This window comes from Scyliorhinus canicula, chromosome 17 (genome assembly GCF_902713615.1).
Source record: "Scyliorhinus canicula chromosome 17, sScyCan1.1, whole genome shotgun sequence".
Taxonomy (NCBI): Eukaryota; Metazoa; Chordata; class Chondrichthyes; order Carcharhiniformes; family Scyliorhinidae; genus Scyliorhinus; species Scyliorhinus canicula.
Genome location: NC_052162.1, coordinates 114873470 through 114898153, shown reverse-complemented (window position 1 = coordinate 114898153; position 24684 = coordinate 114873470). Strand labels below are relative to the sequence as shown.

The 24684-nt window shown below is 49.8% G+C and overlaps 2 protein-coding genes across 2 annotated transcripts in view; one reads left to right on the top strand and one right to left on the bottom strand.

The window, feature by feature from the left end:
- Positions 1–24684, top strand: part of LOC119952240 (gastrula zinc finger protein XlCGF26.1-like) — a 44315-nt gene that overhangs the window by 9112 nt on the left and 10519 nt on the right. The window lies entirely within an intron of this gene.
- LOC119952174 (zinc finger protein 239-like) lies at positions 9522–13051 on the bottom strand. Its single transcript, XM_038775776.1, has 2 exons — positions 12374–13051; positions 9522–11357 (listed from the first exon to the last, which is right to left on the bottom strand). The coding sequence occupies exon 2, from the start codon at positions 11027–11029 to the stop codon at positions 9881–9883; it is 1149 nt and encodes a 382-aa protein (XP_038631704.1). The 5' UTR covers positions 11030–11357; positions 12374–13051; the 3' UTR covers positions 9522–9880.

The following is a 24684-nucleotide window of genomic DNA, read 5'->3' as shown; positions in this document are numbered from 1 at the left end:
GGGACAAGCCCAGAACACGTGGGCATGATTGGCTGAGCCCCCTGGCACCGTTCACATTTGTCCTCCACCTCCGGAAAGAACCTGCTCATTCTGGTTCTCGTCAGGTGTTCTCTGTGCACCACTTTCAGCTGCATAAGGCCTTGCGTAGGAGGAGGTGGAGTTGTTCCCGTTCAGTGCTTCACTCCAGATTCCCCACCCTATTGCCATCCCTCGAGGGCCTCGAGGGCCATTCCTGTACATGAGGACGCCTCCATCTTCACCCATTCTGTGTTTGGGTCCTTTCCCCATTCCCTTACTCCACTGTGGCTGCCCAGTGATTGTATTGCAAGTTCGGGAGGGCAAGGCCTCCCATGTTTCTTCTCCTTTGGAGTATTGTTTTGGGGATTCTTGGATTCTTCACCCCCCCCCCCCTCCAACCCCCCCCCCCCCCCCCCCTCCCCTCCCCCCAACACGCACACACACAAATGCCATAATCATCTAATTATTGGAAAAAGATGGTGGGGTTGGAAATCAGTGGGGAGCTAAACAGGAAGTGGAACCTGGGTAGTATGTTCATCTTGACCGTCTGCACTCTCCCTGCCAGGACAGTGGGAGTGCATCCCATCTCAGTCGGTCCTTTTAACTTCCTGTGCCAGACTGGTCAGGCTCCACTTGTGAATCTGTGTCCCGTCATGGGGAATCTGGATACCGAGGTAGTGGAATTTATTTTGGGCTATTTTAACTGGTACACCCTCCAGCTTGGGAAATCTTTGCTTTACGCAGGTAGAGTTTATAGTCCGGGAAGGCTGGAACTCTCCCAGGAGCTTCATGATTTCTTTCATGCGGCTTCATGGGTCTGAGATGTAGTGGAGCAGGTCATCCACATAGAGTGAGACTCTGTGCTCCCACGCAGACACAGGTAGAAAGTGCAAAGTCCACATGGACAGTGACCCGGGACTGGGATCGAACCCGGGTCCTCGGTGCTGTGAGGTAGCAGCGCTAACCACTGCGCCCCATTGTACAAACTGAAGATGAGCGAGTGTGGAGACGACACAGATCAGTTGTTAGTGACACCCATCATTGTGCCAGCACCGTGTGTGCTAGAACTACCTCAGGATGAACCGCCATCCATACTACCCGATCATGTGACTGCGACTTCTGGTCAATCCGCAGAAACCGACATTGCTGAAGAACCAAAGAATTTATGAAAGGGAAATCATGCTTGACAAATCCACTAGAATTCTTTGAGATGTAACTGGTAGAATTTTTAAAATAAATAAATTTAGAATACCCAATTCATTTTTTCCTTATTAAGGGGCAATTTAGCATGGCCAATCCACCTATCCTGCACATCTTTTGGGTTGTGGGGGCGAAACCCACGCAAACATGGGGAGAATGTGCTAACTCCACACAGACAGTAACCCAGAAGCGGGATCGAACCTGGGAACCTTGTAGATTTGACCAGGGAGACCCAATGGATGTGGTTTATTTAGACTTTCTGAAGGCTTTCGACAAGGTCTCCCAACACAGATTACTGTGTAAAGTTAAAGCATTTAGGATTGTGGGTAGTGTCTTGCGATGGATAGAAAGCTGGTTAGCAGACAGGAAGCAAAAAGTTGGAATAAATGGGACTTTTTCTGATTGGTAGGCAGTGAATACTGGGGTGCCACAGGGATCTGTGCTCAGACCCCAACAGTTCACATTATGTATTCATGATTTGGACGAGGGAACTAAATGTATTATCTCCAAATTTGCAGATGATACAAAGTTGGGTGGGAGGGTGAGCTGTGAGGAGGATGCAGAGATTCCTCAGCGGGATTTGGACAGGTAGGGTGAGTGGGCAAATGCATGGCAGGTGCAGTATAACCTGGATAAATGGTAGGTTATCCACTTTGGTAGCAAAAATAGGAAGGCAGATCATTATTTGAATGGATGTAAGTCGAGAGAGGTGGAGACACAGCGAGACTTTGGCGTCCTCAGGCATCAGTCACTGAAAGTAAGTGTGCAGGTACAGCAAGCAGTAAAGAAGGCAAATGGTTTGTTGGCCGTCATAGTGAGAGGATTGGAGGATAGGAATAGAGATGTTTTTCTGCAGTTGTATAGGCCATTGGTGAGGCCACACCTGGAGTATTGTGTGCAGTTTTGGTGTCCTTATCTAAGGAAGGAGGTTGTTGCTGTGGAGGGAGTGCACTGAAGGTTTACCAGGCTGAATCCTGGGATGGCTGGACTGTCATATGAGGAGAGACTAAATCGGTTAGGATCAAATTCATTGACGTTTAGAAGAGTGAGAGGGGATCTCATAGAAACTGATAAAGTTCCATTAGGATTAGGCAGGGTAGATTCAGAAAGAATGTTGCTGATGGTGGGAGAGTCCAGAACTAGGGGTCATAGTTTGAGGATAAGGGGGAAATGTTCTAGGACTGAGGTGAGGAGACATTTCTTCACCCAGAGAGTGGTGAATCTGTGGTATTCACCACCACACAAAGTTGTTGAGGCAAAAACATTGTGTCATTTCGAGAAGGGGTTCGACATAGCTCTTGGGGCTGAAGGAATATGGGCAGAAGGCAGGATCAGGGTATTGAACTTGATGATCACCCAGATCATAATGAATGTGAGAGCAGGCTCGAAGGGTCAAATGGATTCCTCCTGCTTCTATTTTCGATGTATCTATGTATGTCTTTATGAGATGGAGAGCTGGCTGGTGGTGACTTAACCTGAGGATCACCACACCCCAGGTGAGGGGCAATGTTGTGAAGGCGGGGCTTTCATGGATGACCTCAGCCAGTACGGGGGTTAAACCCGCACTGTTGGTGTCGCTCCGCATCATGACGCAGTCGTCTAGCCAACTGAGCAAATTGACCCCCTGGTAAATATGTTATAATTCCGTAAATATTAGCTATTCCCTGTTTCCCATCAGTTTCCCAGTTCACCTCAGACAACTTGTCCTCATACTCTGATTGTTTCTCACAGATGAAAACACCGAAATAAATTAAAGAAATAAACCATGTAACGACCATATCCCATCTTCAAGGAAAGGTGGCATGATTTTGTGGGTTCAAAACAGAAATGGAAATGAAATATCTTTTTTTTTTTAAATAATTTTTATTGAAAGAGTTTTTCCATACAGACATTTACCCCTACTAATTTTTAAATTATTTACAACACAATCCCTCTAGGCAAATGTCCCTCCCTCGCCCGCCCTCTCGCGCGCACCAGTCCTCCCCCCCCCCCCCTCCCCCCCCAGGCAACCTTAACAAACAAGGCAGCCTACAGTTTCAGACATGAGCAGCGAGCAGACTTGCCCGCGTTACAGTCGTGCATGTCCCCCCACGACCCTTGCTGCCCCCCCCTCCCCTCCCTCCCCCCCCTCCCTCCCCTCCCTCCCCCCCCTCCCCCCCCCCCCTCCCTCTCCCTCCCCTCCCTCTCCCCCCCCCCCCCCTCCCCCCCCCCCCCCCCCTCCCTCTCCCTCCCCTCCCTCTCCCCCCCCCCCCTCCCTCTCCCTCCCCTCCCTCCCCCCCCTCCCCCCCCCTCCCCCCCCCCCTCCCTCCCCCCCCTCCCCCCCCCCTCCCTCCCCCCCCTCCCCCCCCTCCCTCCCCCCCCTCCCCCCCCCCTCCCTCCCCCCCTCCCCCCCCCTCCCTCCCCCCCCCCTCCCCCCCCTCCCTCCCCCCCCCCCTCCCCCCCCTCCCTCCCCCCCCTCCCCCCCCTCCCTCCCCCCCCCCCTCCCCCCCCTCCCCCCCCCCCCCCCTCCCTCCCCTCCCTCCCCCCCCCCTCCCTCCCCCCCCCCCTCCCCCCCCCCTCCCTCCCCCCCCCCTCTCCCCCCCCCCCTCCCCCCCCCTCCCCCCCCCTCCTTCCCCCCCCTCCCCCCTCCTCCCTCCCTCCCCCCCCCTCCTTCCCCCCCCCTCCCCCTCCTCCCTCCCCCCCCCTCCCCCCCCCCTCCCCCCCGGGTTGCTGCTGCCACGACCCCGAACGTCTATCTCTGATCTAAAAAGTCAAGGAAAGGTTGCCACCGCCTGGCGAATCCCTGTACCGACCCTCTCAGGGCAAATTTGATCCTTTCTAGCTGAATATAGCTAGCCATATCGTTAATCCAAGTTTCAACGCTTGGAGGCCTCGCGTCCTTCCATTGAATTAATATCCTTCGTCGAGCCACTAGGGACGCAAAGGCCAGTATTCCGGCCTCCCTAGCCTCCTGTACTCCCGGTTCTACCCCGACCCCAAAGATCGCAAGCCCCCATCCTGGTTTGACCCTGGACCCCACCACCTTCGACACCGTCCTTGCCACCCCCTTCCAGAACCCTTCCAGCACTGGACATGCCCAGAACATATGCACATGGTTCGCTGGGCTTCCCAGACATCTGACACATCTGTCCTCACCCCCAAAGAACCGGCTCATCCTTGTCCCCGTCATGTGAGCTCTATGCAGCACCTTAAATTGAATGAGGCTCAGTCTCGCACACGAGGAGGAAGAGTTGACCTTCTCCAGTGCATCCGCCCACGTCCCGTCTTCTATCTGCTCTCCCAGCTCCCCTTCCCACTTGGCTTTCAGCTCCTCCCCTGATGCTGCTTCCGCCTCCTGCATTATCTTGTAGATGTCTGATATCTTCCCCCCTCCGACCCAGACCCCCGAGAGCACCCTATCACTCGCCCCCTTACTGGGGAGCAGGGGAAACCCCTCCACCTGCCGCCTAGCAAATGCCTTCACTTGTAAATATCTGAACATGTTTCCCGGGGGGAGCTCAAACTTCTCCTCCAGCCCTCCCAGGCTCGCAAACCTCCCCTCTATAAACAGGTCCTTCAGCTGCCGTATGCCCACCCTGTACCAGCTCTGAAATCCCCCGTCGATGTTCCCCGGGATGAATCTATGGTTCCCTCTTATTGGCGCCGCCAACAGACCTCCCATTTCCCCCCTATGTCGCCTCCACTGCCCCCATATCTTGAGGGTGGCCGCCACCACCGGGCTCGTGGTGTACCTCGTGGGGGGGAGCGGCCATGGTGCCGTTACTAGGGCCCCCAGGCTTGTGTTGCCACAGGACGCCCTCTCCATTCGTTTCCAAGCTGCCCCCTCCCCTTCCATCATCCACTTGCGCACCATTGACACATTTGCCGCCCAGTAGTACCCCGAGAGATTGGGCAGTGCCAGCCCTCCACTGTCCCTACTCCGCTCCAAAAAGACCCTCCTCACCCTTGGGGTGCCATGCGCCCACACGTAGCTCATGATGCTACTCGTCACCTTTTTGAAGAAGGCCCTAGGGAGGAAGATGGGCAAGCACTGAAATAAAAACAAGAACCTTGGGAGGACCGTCATTTTGATTGACTGCACCCTCCCCGCCAGCGACAACGGTACCATGTCCCACCTCTTAAATTCCTCCTCCATCTGTTCCACCAGCCTGGAAAAGTTCAACTTGTGCAGGGTCCCCCAGTTCCTTGCCACCTGCACCCCTAAGTACCTAAAGCTCTTTCCTGCTCGCTTGAAGGGGAGTCTCCCAATACCCTCTCCCTGGTCCCCCGGGTGTATCACAAAAACCTCGCTTTTGCCCAAATTTAGTTTGTACCCCGAAAAGTCCCCAAACTCTGCTAATAGTTCCATTATCTCCGGCATTCCCCCTTCTGGGTCTGCCACGTACAGCAGTAGATCATCCGCATACAGCGATACTCGATGTTCCTCCCCTCCCCTAGTCAGTCCTCTCCACCCCCCTGAACCCCTCAGTGCCATCGCCAACGGTTCAATCGCCAGTGCGAAAAGTAGGGGGGATAGGGGACATCCCTGCCTGGTCCCTCGGTGGAGCCCGAAATACTCCGACCTCCTCCCGTTTGTCACTACACTCGCCGTCGGGGCCGAGTAGAGCAACTTCACCCACTTAATAAACCCTTCCCCAAACCCAAACCGTTCCAACGTCTCCCACAGGTACTCCCACTCCACCCTATCGAATGCCTTCTCCGCGTCCAGCGCTACCACTATCTCAGCCTCCCCCTCCACTGCCGGCATCATAATTACATTCAGCAATCTCCGCACGTTCGTGTTGAGCTGCCGCCCCTTCACGAACCCCGTCTGGTCCTCATGGATTACCCCTGGCACACAATCCTCTATTCTAGCTGCCAGGATCTTTGCCAGCAACTTGGCATCCACGTTCAGAAGCGAGATAGGCCTGTAGGACCCGCACTGCACGGGGTCTTTATCCCGCTTCAATATCAGGGAGATCAGAGCCTGCGACATTGTCGGGGGCAGAACCCCCCCCTCTCGCGCCTCATTAAAGGCTCGTACCAGTACCGGTCCCACCAAGTCCACATTTTTCTTATAGAATTCCACCGGGAACCCATCTGGCCCCGGCGCCTTCCCCGCTTGCATCTGACCTATTCCCTTGACTAGCTCCTCTAGCCCTATTGGCGCCCCCAGCCCTTCTACCAGCCCCTCCTGGACCCTTGGGAACCTCAATTTGTTTAGGAAGTCCTCCATTCCCCCTCTCCTCGTCGGCAGCTCAGACCGATACAACTCCTTGTAAAAATCCCTGAAGACCCCGTTCACTTCTTGCCCCTTCTGCACTACCTTCCCGCCCCTCTCCTTCACTCCCCCAATCTCCCTAGCCGCATCTCGTTTGCGAAGCTGGTGTGCCAGCATCCTGCTCGCCTTTTCCCCATACTCATAGACCGCGCCCTGTGCCCTTCTCCACTGCGTCTCTGCCTTCCTGGTGGTCAGCAGGTCGAACTTGACCTGCAGGCTGCGCCGTTCTCCCAGCAGCCCCTCCTCTGGTGCCTCCGCATATCTCCTATCCACTTCCAATAGCTCCCCCACCAGCCTCTCCCTCTCCTGCCTCTCCTTTCTTTCTCTGTGCGCCCTTATGGAGATCAGCTCTCCCCTGATCACTGCCTTCAGGGCCTCCCAGACCATCCCCACCTGCACCTCACCCGTGTCATTCAAGTCCAGATAGCTCTCAATACTCTTCCGGACCCTTTTACACACCTCGTCGTCCGCTAACAGCCCCACATCCAGCCGCCACAGCGGGCGCTGGTCCCGCGCCTCCCCCATTTCCACATCCACCCAATGCGGTGCATGATCAGAGATCGCAATGGCCGAGTACTCAGCTTCCCGTACCCTCGGGATCAGCCCCCTGCTCAACACGAAGAAATCGATTCTGGAGTACACTCTATGGACGTGGGAGAAAAAGGAATACTCCCTCGCCCTCGGCCTACCAAACCTCCATGGGTCTACTCCTCCCATCTGCTCCATGTACCCCCTCAGCACTTCTGCCGCTGCCGGCCTCCTATTGGTCCTTGAGCTCGATCTGTCTAGCCCGGGGTCCAGCACTGTGTTAAAGTCCCCCCCCATGATCAAGCCCCCTGCCTCCAGTCCCGGAATGAGGCCCAATAGGCGCCTCATAAAACCCGCGTCATCCCAGTTCGGGGCATATACGTTGACCATCACCACTTTCTCCCCCTGCAGCTTACCCTTCACCATCACATACCTACCCTCCTTATCCGCCACCACCTCCTCCGCCACGAACGACACCCTCTTTCCCACCAGAATCGCCACCCCCCGGTTCTTTGCGTCCAATCCAGAGTGGAACACCTGTCCCACCCACCCCCTTCTCAGGCGAACCTGGTCCACTATCTTCAAATGGGTCTCCTGTAACATTGCTACATCAGCCTTCAGTCCCTTCAGGTGTGAGAATACCCTTGATCTCTTGACCGGCCCATTCAACCCCCTCACGTTCCAAGTGATCAGCCGGGTCGCGGGACGACCCGCCCCCTTCCCCTGCCGATTAGCCATGTCCTGTTCCCTGCTCGCCCCGGGTCGACCCTCCCCTTCTGACCCGCTCCCCATGGCGATGTCCCCCTCCCCCCACCTCTCCAGTCCTCCACTTCCCGTTTCTGGTCTTTTCAGCAGCAACCCGGTGTCCCTCCCTAACCCCCCTCCCCCCCCCCCCAGGCTAGGACCCCTCCTAGCCGCGATGTACCCTCCATCGTACTCCCGTAAGTCAGCTGGTTCACGCTGACCCGGCTGCTCCTGCCACACTCCGACTCCCCCCGGCGTGGGGGGGGGGGCCTCCCCCCCCTTGCCACTCCTCCCTGGCCCCGCTCCAGCGCGGGAAAGGTCGCCATTGCTAGCCACGCCCCGCACTCCTCCCCTCCCCCCTCCTCTGCCCCGCGCGCGGGAAAACAGAGGAAAGCCCGCGCTTTTGCCCTGCCACACCCCACCCCGCCATCTTCAGTTCCACCCCCGTCCCCGTCCATGCCTGTAAAAGAACCCCCCCTAGGGGCCCATATCCCCGATCTGCTCTCCCCCCCCGTCCCACCTCCCCAACTTAACATTATAAATAACAGATAAATAACAAATAACAATGTACTTAACAGTCGCCCTCTACCAAACAGCATAAATAACCATAAATAACCATGAATAACCACAATAACAATAACTAAGGGAAGTTGGCAAAGGGGGAAAAAACATCAGAAGAAAAACCACAGCAAGAGTTCAAAATCCAAACAAAGAATTCAGCTGAAAGTACCCGAGCGGCTACGGCCGCCAAGTATCCCCTGGGTCTAATTCGAGTCCAGTTTCTCTTCCTGTACAAAGGCCCACGCCTCCTCTGGGGACTCAAAATAGTGGTGTTGGTTCCTGTAGGTGACCCACAAGCGCGCTGGCTGCAGCATTCCGAACCTGATCCGTTTTGCATGCAGCACCGCCTTCGTCCGGTTGTACCGGGCCCGCCGCTTTGCCACCTCCGCACTCCAGTCCTGGTAGACCCTCACCGTCGAATTCTCCCACTTGCTGCTCCTTTCCCTCTTGGCCCACTCCAGCACTCTCTCACGGTCGCTGAGTCGCTGGAACCGCACCAGCACCGCCCTCGGGGGCTCATTTGCTCTTGGCCTCCTAGCCATGACCCTGTAGGCCTCTTCCAGCTCCAGGGGCGAAGGGACGGCCCCTGCCCCCATCAGGGAGCTCAGCATTTCTGCTACATATCCCGGGAGGTCTGACCCCTCCAGGCCTTCTGCCAGGCCCAAGATCCTCAGGTTCTTCCGCCTCATTCGGGTATCCAGCTCCTCAAAACGGCTCTGCCATTTCAGGTGGAGTGCCTCGTGCACCTCTACCTTTCCCACGAGGACCGTGGCCTCCTCCTCCCTCACAGTCATCTCCTGTTGCAGCTCCCGAATCGACGCCTCTTGGGTCGCCTGGGCTCCCATCAGCCTGGTGGTCGTCGCATTCATTGACTCCAAGAGCTCCATTTTCAGCTCCGTAAAGAAGCGCAGGAGAGCGGCCTGCTGCTCCTCCGCCCATTTCCTCCATTCCTCGGGTGCGCCACCGGCCGCCATTTTGGTCTTCTTCCCCCGCTTTTTTTTGGGAGCTGCTGTTGCTTTCTTTACCACCCCACTCCGGGTACCGACCATAAAGTTGGTCTGGTTCTCTTCAGGGAGCCTTCCCCCACCGGGATTTGTCCTTACAGCGCCGTTGGGGCCCTCCAATCGGCCCGAAAACACCTTTGTAGCAGGAGCAGCCAAACGTGCGACTTAGCTGGTCATAGCCGCAACCGGAAGTCGAAATGAAATATCTTCTACTTCCAAACACCCCTTCACTCTGTGATCTTTGTGAAATTTGAAACCAGGTATTCTCAACAAGACAAAGAGCATCAGCCCACTGGAAGCAAAGTTGTGAGACCGGCCAGTCCAGCAGAAAGAAACCCTCCAAGTCTCCCCATTGACCAATTGACAGAATCAATAAAATGCAGTCCTGGGTGTAATTGAGAGCAGAAACAATAACAGCAGAATCCAACTTGTGAACACGTTGGTGTCTCAGCAGGCGCGATGAATCAGGGAAACCCTTCCCATATGGAGAGCAGGTGAATGGCCTCTACCCAGTGTGAAGTTGCCAGTGTCTTTGCAGGTGGGATGGATCAGTGAATCCCTCCCCCTACTCAGAGCAGGTGAATGGTCTCTCCAAGATGTGAACTTGATGGTGTTTCCGCAGGTTCCGTTCATGCATGAATCCCTTCCCACATTCAGAGCAGATGAATGGCCTGTCCCCAGTGTGAACTCTCTGGTGTGTCAGCAGGATGGATGACAGAGTGAATCCTTTCCCACACACTGAACATAGAAATGGCCGCTCGCCAGTGTGAACTCGCTGATGTGTCTGGAGGGTGGATGAATCACTGAATCCCTTCCCACACTGAGGACAGGAGAATGGTCTCTCCCCAGTGTGAATTCGCTGGTGTCTCAACAGATGGGATGAATCACTGAACCGCTTCCCACACTGAGAGCAGGTGAACGGTCTCTCCCCAGTGTGAACTCGCCGGTGTACCCGAAGGTGTGATGAGTGAGTGAATCCCTTCCCACACTGAGAGCAAGTAAACGGCCTCTCCCCAGTGTGAACTCGCAGATGTGCCTGCAGATGGGATAACTGAGTGAATCCCTTCCCACATTGAGAGCAGATGAATGGCCTCTGCCCAGTGTGAACTCGCTGGTGTGTTCGCAGGCTGGATAATTGAGTGAATCCCTTCCCACACTGAGAGCAGGTGAATGGTCTTTCCCCGGTGTGAATTCGCTGATGTTTCTGCAGGGTGGATGAATGTCTGAATCCCGTTCCACACTTAGAGCAAGTAAATGGCTTCTCCCCAGTGTGAACTCGCTGATGTGTCTGCAGGGTGGATGAACGATTGAATCCCTTCCCACACTGAGAGCAGGTGAATGGTCTTTCCCCGGTGTGAATTCGCTGATGTTTCTGCAGGGTGGATGAATGTCTGAATCCCTTTCCACACTTAGAGCAAGTAAATGGCTTCTCCCCAGTGTGAACTCGCTGATGTGTCTGCAGGGTGGATGAATGATTGAATCCCTTCCCACACTTAGAGCAGGTGAACAGCTTCTCCCCCGTGTGAACTCGCTGGTGCCTCAACAGGTGGGATGAATCACTGAATCCCTTCCCACATTGAGTGCAGCTGAACGGCCTCTCCCCAGTGTGAACGCGATGATGAGCTTCCAGCTCTGATGGGGCCCTGTATCCCTTCCCACAATCCCCACATTTCCACGGTTTCTCCATGTTTTGAGTTTCTTTGTATCTCTCCATGTTAAACAATCAGTTGAAGCCTCATCCACACACAGAACATGTGTACAGTCTCTCCCCGCTGTGAATGGTGATGTTTTTTCAGGCTGTGTAACTGGTTAAAGCTCTTTCCACAGTCAGTGCTCTGGAACACTCCTACTCTGGTGTGTGTGTCTCGGTGATTTTCAAGTCGCACGAATGTTTAAAATGTTTTGAAGCCGACAGAGCAGTGAAACATTTCTTCAGGATTCACAGGCCGATGATATTCGTGTCCCAAAGAATCAAGAGACTGTGCCAGATTTAGACATGATGTTTTGAGATTCCAGTCTATAATTCCTCCTCTTCTACTAGTCTGTAAAAACATTTTGGGAAAGTCATCGCTGTCAGTACAGGACAGAAATTCAGAACAGACATTTCTAGTTTCTATGGAACATTTTTCCCCCTCTCATTCCCAAAAACTGTAAACCTCCATCCCACACAGTATCCCTCCATTCTCACTCTGCTGCATCTAATGCTGAAAGTGCTGATTCAGGCTGATTGACAGATCCATGCTTCCTCTCCAGGATAGGGAAATCATAATAGGAGCTGCAGTCGGCCATTAGGCCCATCGAACCTCCTCAACCATTTCATGAGATCGCTGGCTGATTTACCTCAGCACCGTTTTCCCACACTATCCCCATATCCCCTGATATCTTCAATATTTCGAAACCTATCAATCTCAGCCTTTAAAATATTTGGATGACTGAAGCTCCACAGTCCTTTAGGGTAGAGAATTCCAAAGCTTCACCACATCCCCGAGTAAAGAAATCCCTCCTTCTGCCAGTTCCCCATAACCCTTAACTCCCTGGTCAATCAGAAATCTGTCCAACTCATTCTTGAATATATTCAATGATTCCCAGACTCCTCTAGTCCCTGTGGAAGAGAATTCCAGAGACCAACAACCCCCTGAGGAAAGAGATGAATGCAAATATATAATGTAGCTACAGTACACTATTACACAACTGGAAATATCAATATACTTTATTACAGAACCATAAATAATATTTGTAATCTGCACCTTATAACAACTAGACATATAACTCTGACCAATATTCATTTATTGTCCCCTTACATGCCAGCCATCTCCTGGGGAAACCAGCCCATTAATTGTGAACACTGGGAAAGAGACCATCCTTTTAACCAGACAAATAAATGTGTCAAGCTGAGGGATGTCTTTATCTTTAAGAGAGAGAGACCTGGGCTAAGCTTTGCAGAGTCTGCACCCTCCCTGGATTCACTTCCTTTCCCTTCAGTTGCTGCAAGTGGCCAATTGAAGGTGAGAATGAGAAAAGAAATGGAAAGGGGGAGAAAAGAAAGTGTTTTACTCACAGATGTTGGAGACAGGAGGAAGTTTCAGTCTGTGTGAACTCAATCTTCATTCGCACAAAGCTCGCGCGCTGATTGGATGGAGGACAAGAGTCCTTCCGGTTCTAACTCTTTCCATTGGTCAACACCTCAGAAGGAAGGTCAGGGGGTGGGCTTTTCCTCGCACATGCGCAACCTCGCCTCTCTTTCCTCCAGTCTTTCCATTGGCTATTTGGCGCCTCACATTGGACAACAGAAGTCACTTTTGACATCATGAAACGTCGGCTATTTGGCCAATAGGAAACGCCTTGCTCCGCATGTGAGCAGCTGCCCTTCTCCAGTGGACATGCGCAGTTCTGTACCTGTCGCGGGGAGTTGTGGGAGCCGTGAACCCCATTACTCATCAGGAGCCAAGTCTCCAAACTCCTGGGATTGGGGGCGGTGGTGACGTCACAAAGTCCATCTGGATGGTCACTGGATTAGATTGTGACGTCCCCCTGAGCAGAACAGTTTGTTACCTTCAGGTGTAAAGATTTAGACACCTGGGTGACACTGGGGAGAGCAACAGGTGAGAGAGAAACTGAAGCCCAGAGGGTCAGCACCTTCAGGGGAGGAGCACTGGGGATAAGCAGTATACCAGGATGAATTAGTGTTAAAATAAATAGGCAGCAGGGTGTGTGTGAGGCAGCACAGTGGCAGTGGTTAGCACTGCTGCCTCAGTGCCAGGGACCCGGGTTCAATTCTGTGTGGAGTTTCCATTTCTCCCCGTGTCTGCGTGGGTTTCCTCCGGGTGCTCCGGTTTCCTCCCACAGTCCAAAGATTGCAGGTTAGGTGAATTGGCCAGGCTAAATTGCCGTTTAGTATTCAAAGATGTGTAGGTGAGGTTAAGGGGTTATTGGGATGTGGTGGGAGTGTGGGCTTGGGTGAATGCTCTTTCAGAGGGTCAGTGCAGACTCAGTAGGCTGAATGGCCTCCTTCTGCACTGTAGAGATTCTGGAACAGAGATTTATAGTTTGAGAGAGAATGATTCTGATGTAGGACAGGAGTAGGACCGAACCATATTGATTTTTATAAAATATAATTTTTGAGTACCCATTTTTTTTTTCAATTAAGGGCCAATTTAGCATGGCCAATCCACTTACCCTGCACATCTCTGGGTTGTGAGGGTAAGACCCACACAGACACGGGGAGAATGTGCAATCTCCACATGGACAGTGACCCTGGGCCTGGATCTAACCTGGGTCATCAATGCCGTGAGGCAGCAGTGCTAACCACTGCAAAACCTTGCCGCCTATATTGATTTGGACCCTTGGAGTTTAATTCTGCAGATGTTGGAGCCCCCTGTAACTGGGCTGGAATAAATTCTGGGTTTAGTCAATTGAAACAGGTTTGAATTGAACATCCGGTGAAATTTGCAGATAGGAATAGAGGAGCAGGAGTAGGCCATTCAGCCCTTCGAGCCTTCGCCCCATTCTTTAAGGTCATGGATGATCTGGTTGTGATCTCAACTCCACTTTCCTGTCTGGCCCCCATAACCCTCCAATATCTGTCAAAAATCTGTCTAACTGCCCTGAATATATTCAATGACCCAGCCACCACTGCTCTCTGGGTTACAGAATTCCACAGGCTAAACACCATCTGAGAGAAAAACGTTCTCCTCAATCTCTGTCTTAATGGTGGATCGCATTTATAACTTGTGTCCCTGGTTCTGATTTCTCCCACAATTGGAAATATCCTCCTGATTTTTAACCTATCAATAACCTCAGGATGATAGAATCCCCTATAGCAGAGAAGGAGTCAATTTGGCCCATCAAGTCTGCTCCAACCCTCTGAAAGAGTACCCTACTTAGGAATACTCCCCCAATCTATCCCCACAATCCAGTAACCCCACCTCACCTTTTTGTGGACAAGAAGGGGAAAATTTACAAGGCTAATCCACCTAACCTGCACATCTTTGGACTGTGGGAGGAAACCGGAGCACCTGGAGGAAACGGACACAGACATGAGGAAAACGGGCAGACTTCACACAGACAGACAGGATTGTACATGTTTCAATAAAATCACCTCTAAACTCCAGTGGGTACAGACGCAACATGTTCAACCTTTCTTCATGAGAAGCCTCTCATCCCAAGAATGCATTAAGTGAACCTTCTCTGAACTGCTATTCTATCTTTGTTTTTCAAACAAGGTGAAGGAATAGTGCACAATATTGCAATGGGGTCTCACAGAGGCCCTGCACCTCTGTAGATTCCATTCCCTTTGTGAGAAACACCAATATTCCAGTTGCTTTCCTAATCAATTGCTGTAGCAGCACACTAATGTTTAGTGATTCCTGCAGCGCAGATTTATCTGTAACACGGAGTATTGCAATCTCTCATGTTTTGGGCATGTCCGAAGCTGAAGGGGGTTCTGGCAGAGGTTCATGGACGTAATGTCTGAGGTGCTGAAGGTGTCCCAGGTCCGGAGGTGGCGGTATTTGGACTTCGGAAGACCCGGGAGCCCAGGGGGCGAGAGAGGCCGACGTCTTGGCCTTGGCCTCCCTGGTAGCCTGGAGACAGATTTTGTTGGAGTTGAGGGACACGGGGCAGCCGAAGAAGGGTGTGTGTGTCAGCTACCCGGCAGAGTTCCTTAGGCTGGAAAAAATCAACCCCTTGAGAGGGTCAGTGGGTGGGTTTGCCCGGAGATGGAAGCCGTTTATCGACTTCTTTTGGGGGGGGGGGGGGATGGGGAAGACAGGATGGGTACAGGGGAACGGCAGGGAGGGTGGGGCAGAGGTTTTGGTTCTGTTTAATGTATATACAAATGCTTTAATAAAATACTTTTTAAAAAGTCTTCTAATCTCTCTCAATTTAAATATGGTATTGCTTCACGATTCCTCTTGCCAAAGTAAACACTTCAATTTTGACACGAGTAACAGAGAGACAGAAAGGTGCCCAAGGTTCAAATGGGAAGTCGAAACTTGTGGCTCGAAACCGACACCTCAACATTTGTCAGTCAAATCCATGTTATTTATACTGGGGTTTTATTATTAGATTTCGGCACTGGAAGCAAAGGGTGGGGGTTTTAAAGGGTAACTTTCACTTTCTAACTTTGTATTGTTTATAGTGTCAGCCGTGGCTCAGTGGGCAGCTCTCTCACCTCGGAGTCAGAAGGTTGTGGGATCAAATCCCAGTCCAGGGACTTGAGGACAAAAATAGGGGCTGGTTTAGCTCACTCAGCTAAATCGCTGGCTTTTTCAAGCAGACCAGCAGCACGGTTCGATTCCCGTAACAGCCTCCCCGGACAGGCGCCGGAATGTGGCGACTAGGGGCTTTTCACAGTAACTTCATTGAAGCCTACTCATGACAATAAGCGATTTTCATTTCATTTAAATCACATCCAACATTCCTGGTCCCAGCACTGAGGGAGTGCTGCACTGTCAGAACAGCCTTCTTTCAAATAAGATGTTAAACTGAGGCCCTGTCTGCCCCTCTCAGGTGGGTGTAAAAGTTCCCACAGCCACTATTTACTTGGTCAATATTTATCCCTCAATCAACATCATTAAAAATATATCATCTGCTCATTATCACATTGCTGTGTGTGGGATCTTGCTGTGTGTAAATTGGCGTAACTGCGTTTCCAACATTACAACTTCAAAGGTACTTCATTGGCTGTAAAGCACTTTGGGACGTCCTGTGGGTGTGAAAGGTGCTATAGAAATGCAAGTTTTTAAATTGAAGATTTATGTTTTCTGAGCTTGTTAATTGGAACTTAGTTGTCTTCAGCCACCGCCAACTTACCATTTAATAAATTCACTTTGGTTCAGACAAGACTTTAACCAATTAAGGCAAAGGCAGAATTCTCTGAATGGTAAATTTAAAAAGAAGCTTATTAAATGAAATAGGTTTACTGAATAACCAACATTGACTTTTCCAGCTTCATGTGGGTGATCAGTCTGTAGTAGCGTAACCCTCTCTGGCTCCTTCTTTGACAGTAATTCTTCTGGAATTCAGCCTCGGGAGTCTGGCTCCTTCTTTGACAGTAATTTCCTTGGAACTCGGCCTTGGGAATCTTCAGTACTTGGCCAGCAAGGAAGACCTTCAGAACCTCTACTTTTATCCCCAAAGTGACCATTACCTCACATCAGAGTTGGGTCTGTTGTAACATGACCATTGGTCAATTTGGCACTAGATTAATTTACTTGGATCCCCAATTGCTGACACCACCTTCTCTCATTATCTTAGACAGGAATACAATAGAATTGTTTCATACTGTCCCTTTATCTGATTCTATACAATCCCTTATTCATACAGTTTCAAATGTTGAGGCTAATCAGAGCTTGAAGGTCTCTCTTGCCAGTACATTTATCCTCATTGCACATTCTTTACAGACCCAGCAATTAAGCTTTTACATTTCTTACAGCAAATGAAAATCAGGGCACGATCTAATGGCCACGATGTACGAAGCGCGAATCCAAGTGCGCCAGTTAGGTCGCAGGAGAGTCCAAAATTGGACACTAAGCGACGATCGGTTTCCGATCTAACCGGCCTATTCCCATTGGCGAGATCGGGATACAATTAAGGCCAATTCTTGTGGAATTCAGCCTCGGGAGTTTGGCTCCTTCTTTGACAGTAATTTCTTTGGAATTCGGACTCAGGAGTCTTCAGTACTTGGCCAGCAAGGAAGACCTTCAGAACCTCTACTTTTATCCCCAAAGTGACAATTACCTCACGTCAGAGTTGGGCCTGTTGTAACATGACAATTGGTCAATTTGGCCACTGGATTAATTTAATTGGATCCCCAATTACTTGCACCAGTTTCTCTCTTTGACGGGGCAGCATAGTGGTTAGCACTGCTGCCTCACAGTGTCAGGGACCCGGGTTCAATTTCGGCCTTGGGTCACTGTCAGTGTGGAGTTTGTACTTTCACCCCATGGGTTTCCTCCGGGTGCTCCCACAGGCCAAAGATGTGTAGGTTAGGTGGACCAGCCATGCTAAATTGTCCTTAAGCGTCCAAAGATGTGCAGGTTATGTGGGGTTAAGGGGTAATGGAGATAGGGTGGGGGAGTGAGCCGAGTTGGGATGCTCATTCAGCAGGTCAGTGCAGACTCGATGAGATGAATGGCCTTTTACACTGTAGGGATTCTATGATCCTATGAATACAATAGAACTGTTTCATACTATCCCTTTATCTGATTCTGTACTATCCCTTATTCAGACAGTTTCAAATGTTGAGGCTAACCTGAGCTTGAAGGTCTCTCTTGCCGGTACATTTATCCTCATTGCACATTATTTACATGCACAGTAATGAACGTTTTACATTTTGAAAGCAAATAAAACTCAGTCTTTCACTATAACTACTGATTCATTATTGATTCATTAATTGTAACACAATTTTATTTTAAATTTAGTGAACCCAATTTTTTTTTTCCCCAATTACAGGGCAATTTAGTGTGGCCAATTCACCTACACTGCACATCTTTGGGTTGTGGGGGCGAAACCCACCTAAACACGGGGAGAATGTGCAAACTCCACACGGACAGTGACCCAGAGCCGGGATCGAACCTGGGACCTCGGCGCCATGAGGCAACAGGGCTAAACTACTGCGCCACCGTGCTGCCCAATTGTAACACAATTAAGGCTCATTACTTATTCAATCAACAGTTACTGACTGGTAGCTAATTAATACAGTAATCTTTCATTAATACTGTTGGATAATACCAGGTACATTGGTTCAAAGAGACAGCTTTGTGCAAGGCAATACCTTTCATTCTTACTAACCTTGACTGGATAAGCAGACAGTATGTACATGTCAACTGGTTACACCAGAAGATAGTTGCAATACCTATAACTGGAGATGTTTTGATGCCTATGAGTCTTAGACTGAGCATGATATGATGTCCTGTAGCTTTACAAAATTCTGGAACGTTTGTTTAAACAATTTCCACTAGTTCAGCAGTTTCTGGAAACATTTTCGTTGAAACAGTATTAATTGTTAGTGTTTAACATGGTTTCTTTGACCTTGTTACCTAAAACAATGAAGATGGAAGAGTGATTGATTTTAAAAACTAAATATTATTACTGAGTCACATCTACAATTGCTGACATCTCAAAAGTACTTAATTGACTGTAAAAAGCTTTAGGAGAATCTGTGGTCCATGAAAGATGCTATAGAAATGTAAATTATTTCTAGAATTAGTCCCGAAACTCAGCCCACTTGTGACGATCAGTAATAAAATCTGAGTCTTGAATTTGTGCCTTTCGCTCCATTTCAAATACCTTCTGAAAATTCAAACACAGTACATCATGAAATTATTAGATATAAACCCAAACGAGTTGTTGTGAGTTGGGATTCAAAATAAACTTGGAAATAAACTAGGAAAATAAACTTGAAGGGCGGTGGAATTACTTAGATAATTGATTCAAAGATCTAGCATGGGAAAGATGGGCAGATTGGCCTCCTTCTGTGCTTTATGAGCCTCGTTTATATTTGAGACAAGTAAGAAATACTTGGAACTCACTTTCTATGAGGGGGGTAGAATCGGAGATGAAGGAATATTTCCAAAATTGGATGGGCAATTGAGGGAAACAAAGCGTCAGGGACACGGGGATAGAACGGGGAAATGATTTGATATGGGGAAAAAGGCACTGAAGTGGATGATCAGCCATGATCGTGTTGAATGTCAGTGCAGACTCGATTGAATGGCTAACTCCTGCTCCTATGTTTCAATGTTACAAAGATAGGGAGGAAAGTAAATTGTGAAGGGAACATAAGGAGGTTAGAAAGGTACATTTTAAATGAGTGGGATAAAATCTGGCAAAATTAGTATAATATGGGAAAATGTGAAATTGTACATTTTGTCCGGAAGAAAAAGAAGCTTCTCATCGAACTAGTGCGAGATTGCAGAGCTCTGAGAATCAGAGGGATCTGGGTGTCCAAGAATATGAATCACAAAAGGCGAGTATACAGGTACAGCAAGTAATTAGGAAAGCTAATAGAATGTTATTGTTTATTGTGAGGGGAATTGAATACAAAAGTAGGGAGGTTATGCTTCAGTTATACAGGACATTGGTGAGACCACATCTGGAGCACTGTGTACAGTATTGCTCTCATTTAAGGAATGAAGTCAATGTGTTGGAGGCAGTTCAGAGAAGGTTTACTGGACTCATACCTGGAATTGGAGGCTGGTCTTATGAGGAATGGTTGGACAGGCTGGGCTTGTGTCCAATGGAGTTTAGGTGACTTGATTGAACCGTATAAGATGCTGAGGGGCCATGACAGGGTGGATGTGGAAAGGATGTTTCCGCTTGTGGGAGAATCTAGAAATTGGAGACACTTTTAAAGTAACAAGTTGCCCATTTAAGGCAGAGGAGAACTTTTTTCTCTCAGAGGGTCGTGAGTCTTTGGAACTCTCTTCCTCAAAGGGCAGTGGAAGCAGAGACTGTGAATATTTTAAAGGCAGAGCTGGATAGAATCTTGTTAAGCAAGGGGGTGAAAGGTGAATAAGACCATAATACCACAAGAAATAGGAACAGGAGTAGGTTATTCGTCCCATCAAGCCTCCCCGCCATTCAATCATGGCTGCTCCAACATTTCTCTTGTCCACTTTCCTGCCCTTTCCCGTAAGCCTTTGAATCCCTCACTGATCAAGGGTCTATCTCAGCTTTAAATATACACAAGGACTCTGTCCCCACAACTCTCACAGTTCCAAAAACGCACAACCCTCAGAGAAGAAATTCCTCCTCATCTCAGTCTTAAATTTACATCTCTTTATTCTGAGATGATGCCCTCTGGTCTTAGATTCTCCCATGAGGGAAACATCCTCTCAGCCTTTACCCTGTGAAGCTCCTTAAGAATCCTGTATGTTTCAATGAGATCACCTCTCATTCTTCCAAATTCCAACCTGTTTAATCTTTGCTCTGAAACAATCCCTCCTTATCGGGAATCATCCAACTGAACCTTCTCTAAACAGCCTCCAATGAAATAATATATTTCCTTACATAAGATCAAAGCTGCTCTCACGGTTCTCCAGATGTGGTGTCAGCAGCACCTTGTACAGCTGCAGCAAGACTTCCCGACTCTTATACTCCAACCCCCTTGGAATCAGGGCCAACATTCCATTAGCTTCCTGACTACCTGCTGCACCTGTCTGCTAGCTTCCTGTGTTTCCTGCACAAGTTCCCCCGAGTCCCTTTGTGTTGCAGCTTTCTGCAGTTTTTCTTCATTTAAATAATACTGTTCTTTTGTTCTTCCTTCGAAATGAACAACTTCACATTTTCCCACATTATAGGCCATTTCCAACTTTTTGTCCACTTACTTAACCTCTCAATATCTCTTTGCAAACTGTTTGTATCCCCCTTGCAACTTGCCTTTCCACCTATTTTGTGCCGTCTGCAAATTTCGGCTTCATTCCTCCAAGTCATTAATATAAATTGTACACAGTTGCGGTCCCAGCACTGATCCCTGTGTAACCCCAATAGTTATAGGTCGCTGTACCCCCACTCACTGTTTCGTGCCATTAGCCAATTCCCTATCCATCCCAATATACGAGCTCCAACTCCATGGGCTCTTATCTTATGACTTAACCTTTTGTGAGATACCTTGTCGAACACCTTCTGGAAGTTTAAATACAACACATCTACTGGTCCCCTTCTATCCACTCTGGTTGAGACTTCCTCAAAACACTCTGATAAATTAGTCAGACACGGTTTCCCTTTCATGAAACCATGCTGACTCTGCTTGATTGGATTATCATTTTCCAAATGTCCTACTATTACTTCCTTAATTACTGCTTCCAAAATCTTCCCAACAATAAATGTTGGGCTAATTGGCCTATATTTACCCACTTTTTGCCTCAATCCATTTTTGAATAGGGGGGGGGGGGGGGGTCACATTGCCAGTTCCCCAATCCTCCGGTACTTCTCCAGAATCCAAGGATTTTGGGAAAATCACAACCAGTGCATCCACTATCTCTGTAGCCATTTCTTTTCTGATCCTAGGATGCAAGCCATTAGGACCAGGGGATTTGTCTGCAGTTTGCCTCATTATTTGTCTAAAACTAGTTTGGCAGGGTGGTGGGAACCAGAACAGCAGACCAGTAAGTGTAGAGACTGGGGGATAAAGTGAGACTGAGATAAACATAGCGCAGAGTTAGAGCAGCAGAGGGAAGCCGCAGGGCTCAGAGTTAGAGCAGCAGAGGGAAGCAGCAGGGCGCAGAGTTAGAGCAGCAGAGGGAAGCCGCAGGGCGCAGAGTTAGAGCAGCAGAGGGAAGCCGCAGGGCTCAGAGTTAGAGCAGCAGAGGGAATCCGCAGGGCTCAGTGAGACTGAGATAAACATAGCGCAGAGTTAGAGCAGCAGAGGGAATCCGCAGGGCTCAGTGAGACTGAGATAAACATAGCGCAGAGTTAGAGCAGCAGAGGGAAGCCGCAGGGCTCAGCGGGAAGCCGCAGGGCTCAGAGGGAAGCAGCAGGGCTCAGAGGGAAGCCGCAGGGTGCAGAGTTAGAGCAGCAGAGGGAAGCCGCAGGGCTCAGCGGGAAGCCGCAGGGCGCAGAGTTAGAGCAGCAGAGGGAATCCGCAGGGCTCAGTGAGACTGAGATAAACATAGCGCAGAGTTAGAGCAGCAGAGGGAAGCCGCAGGGCGCAGAGTTAGAGCAGCAGAGGGAAGCCGCAGGGCTCAGAGTTAGAGCAGCAGAGGGAAGCCGCAGGGCTCAGAGTTAGAGCAGCAGAGGGAAGCCGCAGGGCTCAGAGTTAGAGCAGCAGAGGGAAGCCGCAGGGCTCAGAGTTAGAGCAGCAGAGGGAAGCCGCAGGGCTCAGAGTTAGAGCAGCAGAGGGAAGCAGCAGGGCTCAGAGTTAGAGCAGCAGAGGGAAGCAGCAGGGCTCAGAGGGAAGCAGCAGGGCTCAGAGGGAAGCAGCAGGGCTCAGAGGGAAGCCGCAGGGCTCAGAGGGAAGCCGCAGGGCGCAGCGGGACTGTAGGTCTGGAATGCAGTTGCTTCAATGCAAGAAGTATATCAGGTGAGAGAGATGAACTGAGAGCCTGGATTACTGCATCGAACTCTGATGTAATTGCAATTACGGAGAAATAGCTAAAGGAGGGACAGGACTGGCAGCTTAACATTCCGGGATATCGTTGTCTTAGACGGGACAGAAGGGGAAACTAAAGAGGTGGGCATTGCTGATTAGGGAGCAGATCACAGCTGAGGGAGGACACATTGGAGGGATCTTTCAATGAGGCATTATGGGTGGAGCTCAGGAATAAGAAGGGTGAAATCACAATGTTGGGAGTGTACTATAGGCCTCCCAATAGTCCGCAGGAGACAGAGGAGCAATTGTGTAGTCAGATACTGAAAACGTGAAAAAGCAGGGTAGATGTGATGGGTGACTTGAACTTCCCCCATATTGACTGAGAATCACTTACAGCCAGGGGCTCGGATGGAGAGCAATTTGTTAGATGTGTCCATGAGGGCTTTTTGATACAGTATGTTGACAATCCAACCAGGGAGGGGGCCATACTAGACTTGGCATTGTGGAATGAGCCAGGCCAGATGATTAATGTTTCAGTGGGAGAGCATTCTGGGCTTAGTGACCATAATTCCATAAGATTTTGAGTAGTCAGGGATAAGGACAAGAGTGGCCCACGGGTGGGGATGCTTAATTGGAGAGGGCCAATTACATACAAATTAGACAGAAACTGGGGAATGTGGATTGGGAGCAGTTATTTGAGAGCAAATCCTCGTCTAACATGTGGGAGGCTTTTAAAGACCAGTTGATTGAAGTGCAGGACAGGCATGTCCCTGCAAAAATGAAGGATAGAAATGGCAGGATTCGGGAACCATGGATGACAAATTGTAAGCTTAGTCATAAGGAAAAAGGAAGCATACAATAGGTCTCGGTATCTAAAAACTGACAAAGCCCTTGAGGAGTACAGTGAAAGTAGGAACTGAAACGTGGAATTAGGCCGGCCAAACTGGCCATGAAATGCCTTAAGCAAACACGGTCAAGGAGAATCCCAAGGCTTTTTATGCATATATTAGGAGCAAGAGGGTAGCAAGAGAAAGAGTAGGCCCACTCAAGGACAATGGAGGGAAGTTATGCATGGACCCGCAGGAAGTGGGTGAAATCATAAGGAGTATTTTGTATTCGGTCTTCATTAGAGAGAAGCACATGATGGATGTTGAGATCAGGAATAGGTGTGTGAAAGCTCTTGAGAACGTCAATACATCAAAGGAGGAAGTGTTGAGTATCCGAAATTGCATTAAGGTAGACAAGTCCCCAGGGCCGGATGGGATCTATCCCAGGTTACTACAGGGAGGCAATGGAAGAAATAGCTGGGGCCTTAACAGATATCTTCACATCCTCTTTGGCCACAGGGGAGGTCCCAGAGGACTGGGGAATAGCCAATGTTGTTCCTTGTTTAAGAAAGGAAGCAGGAATAATCCAGCAAATTATTGGCTGGTGAGCCTGATATCAGTGGTGGGGAAGCTTTTGGAAAAGGTGAGGGACAGGATGTATGCAGATTTGGAGGAAAATGGACTAATTAGTGACAGGCAACATGGTTTTGTATGGGGAAGGTCATGTCTCACCAAAGTGATTGAGTTGTTTGAAGTGCTGACAAAGAAAATTGATGAGGGAAGGGCGGTGGGTGAAGTTTATATGGGCATTAGTAAGGCGTTTGATAAGGTCCCACATGACAGACTGGAAAAAACTAAAATCACATGGGATTCGGGGCGGGCTGGCTAGATGGATACAGAACTGGCTTGGTTATAGAAACAGAGAGTCGCGATGGAAAGGGTGTTTTTCAGAATGGAGATCGGTAGCTAGTGGTGTTCCGCAGGGATCAGTGCTGGGAACTTTGTTGTTTGTAGTATATATAAATGATCTGGGGGAAAATGTGGGTAGTCTGCTCAGTAAGTTTGCGGATGACATGAAGATTAGCAGAGTTGCTGATAGTGCTGAGGATTGTCAGAGGATACAACAGGATAGAGATAGATTGGAGACTTGGGCACAGAAATGGCAGATAGAGTTTATCCGAACAAATTTGAGGTGGTGCATTCTGGAGGATCAAATCTAGGTATGAGTTATTCTGTAAATGGTAGAACCCTCAGGAACATTAACATACAGAGGGATCTGAACAGGCAGGTCCACAGTTCCCTAAAAGTGGCAACACAGGCGGCCAAGGTGATTGAGAAGGCATACGGTATGCTTGCCTTCATCAGCCAGGGCATTGAGTACAGGAGCTGGGAAAATCATGTTGCAGCTGTATAAAACCTTGGTCACGTCGCATTTGGAGTATTGCGTTCTGGTCACTACACTGTCAGAAAGATGTGGAAGCTTCGGAGAGAGTGCAAAGAAGGTTCACC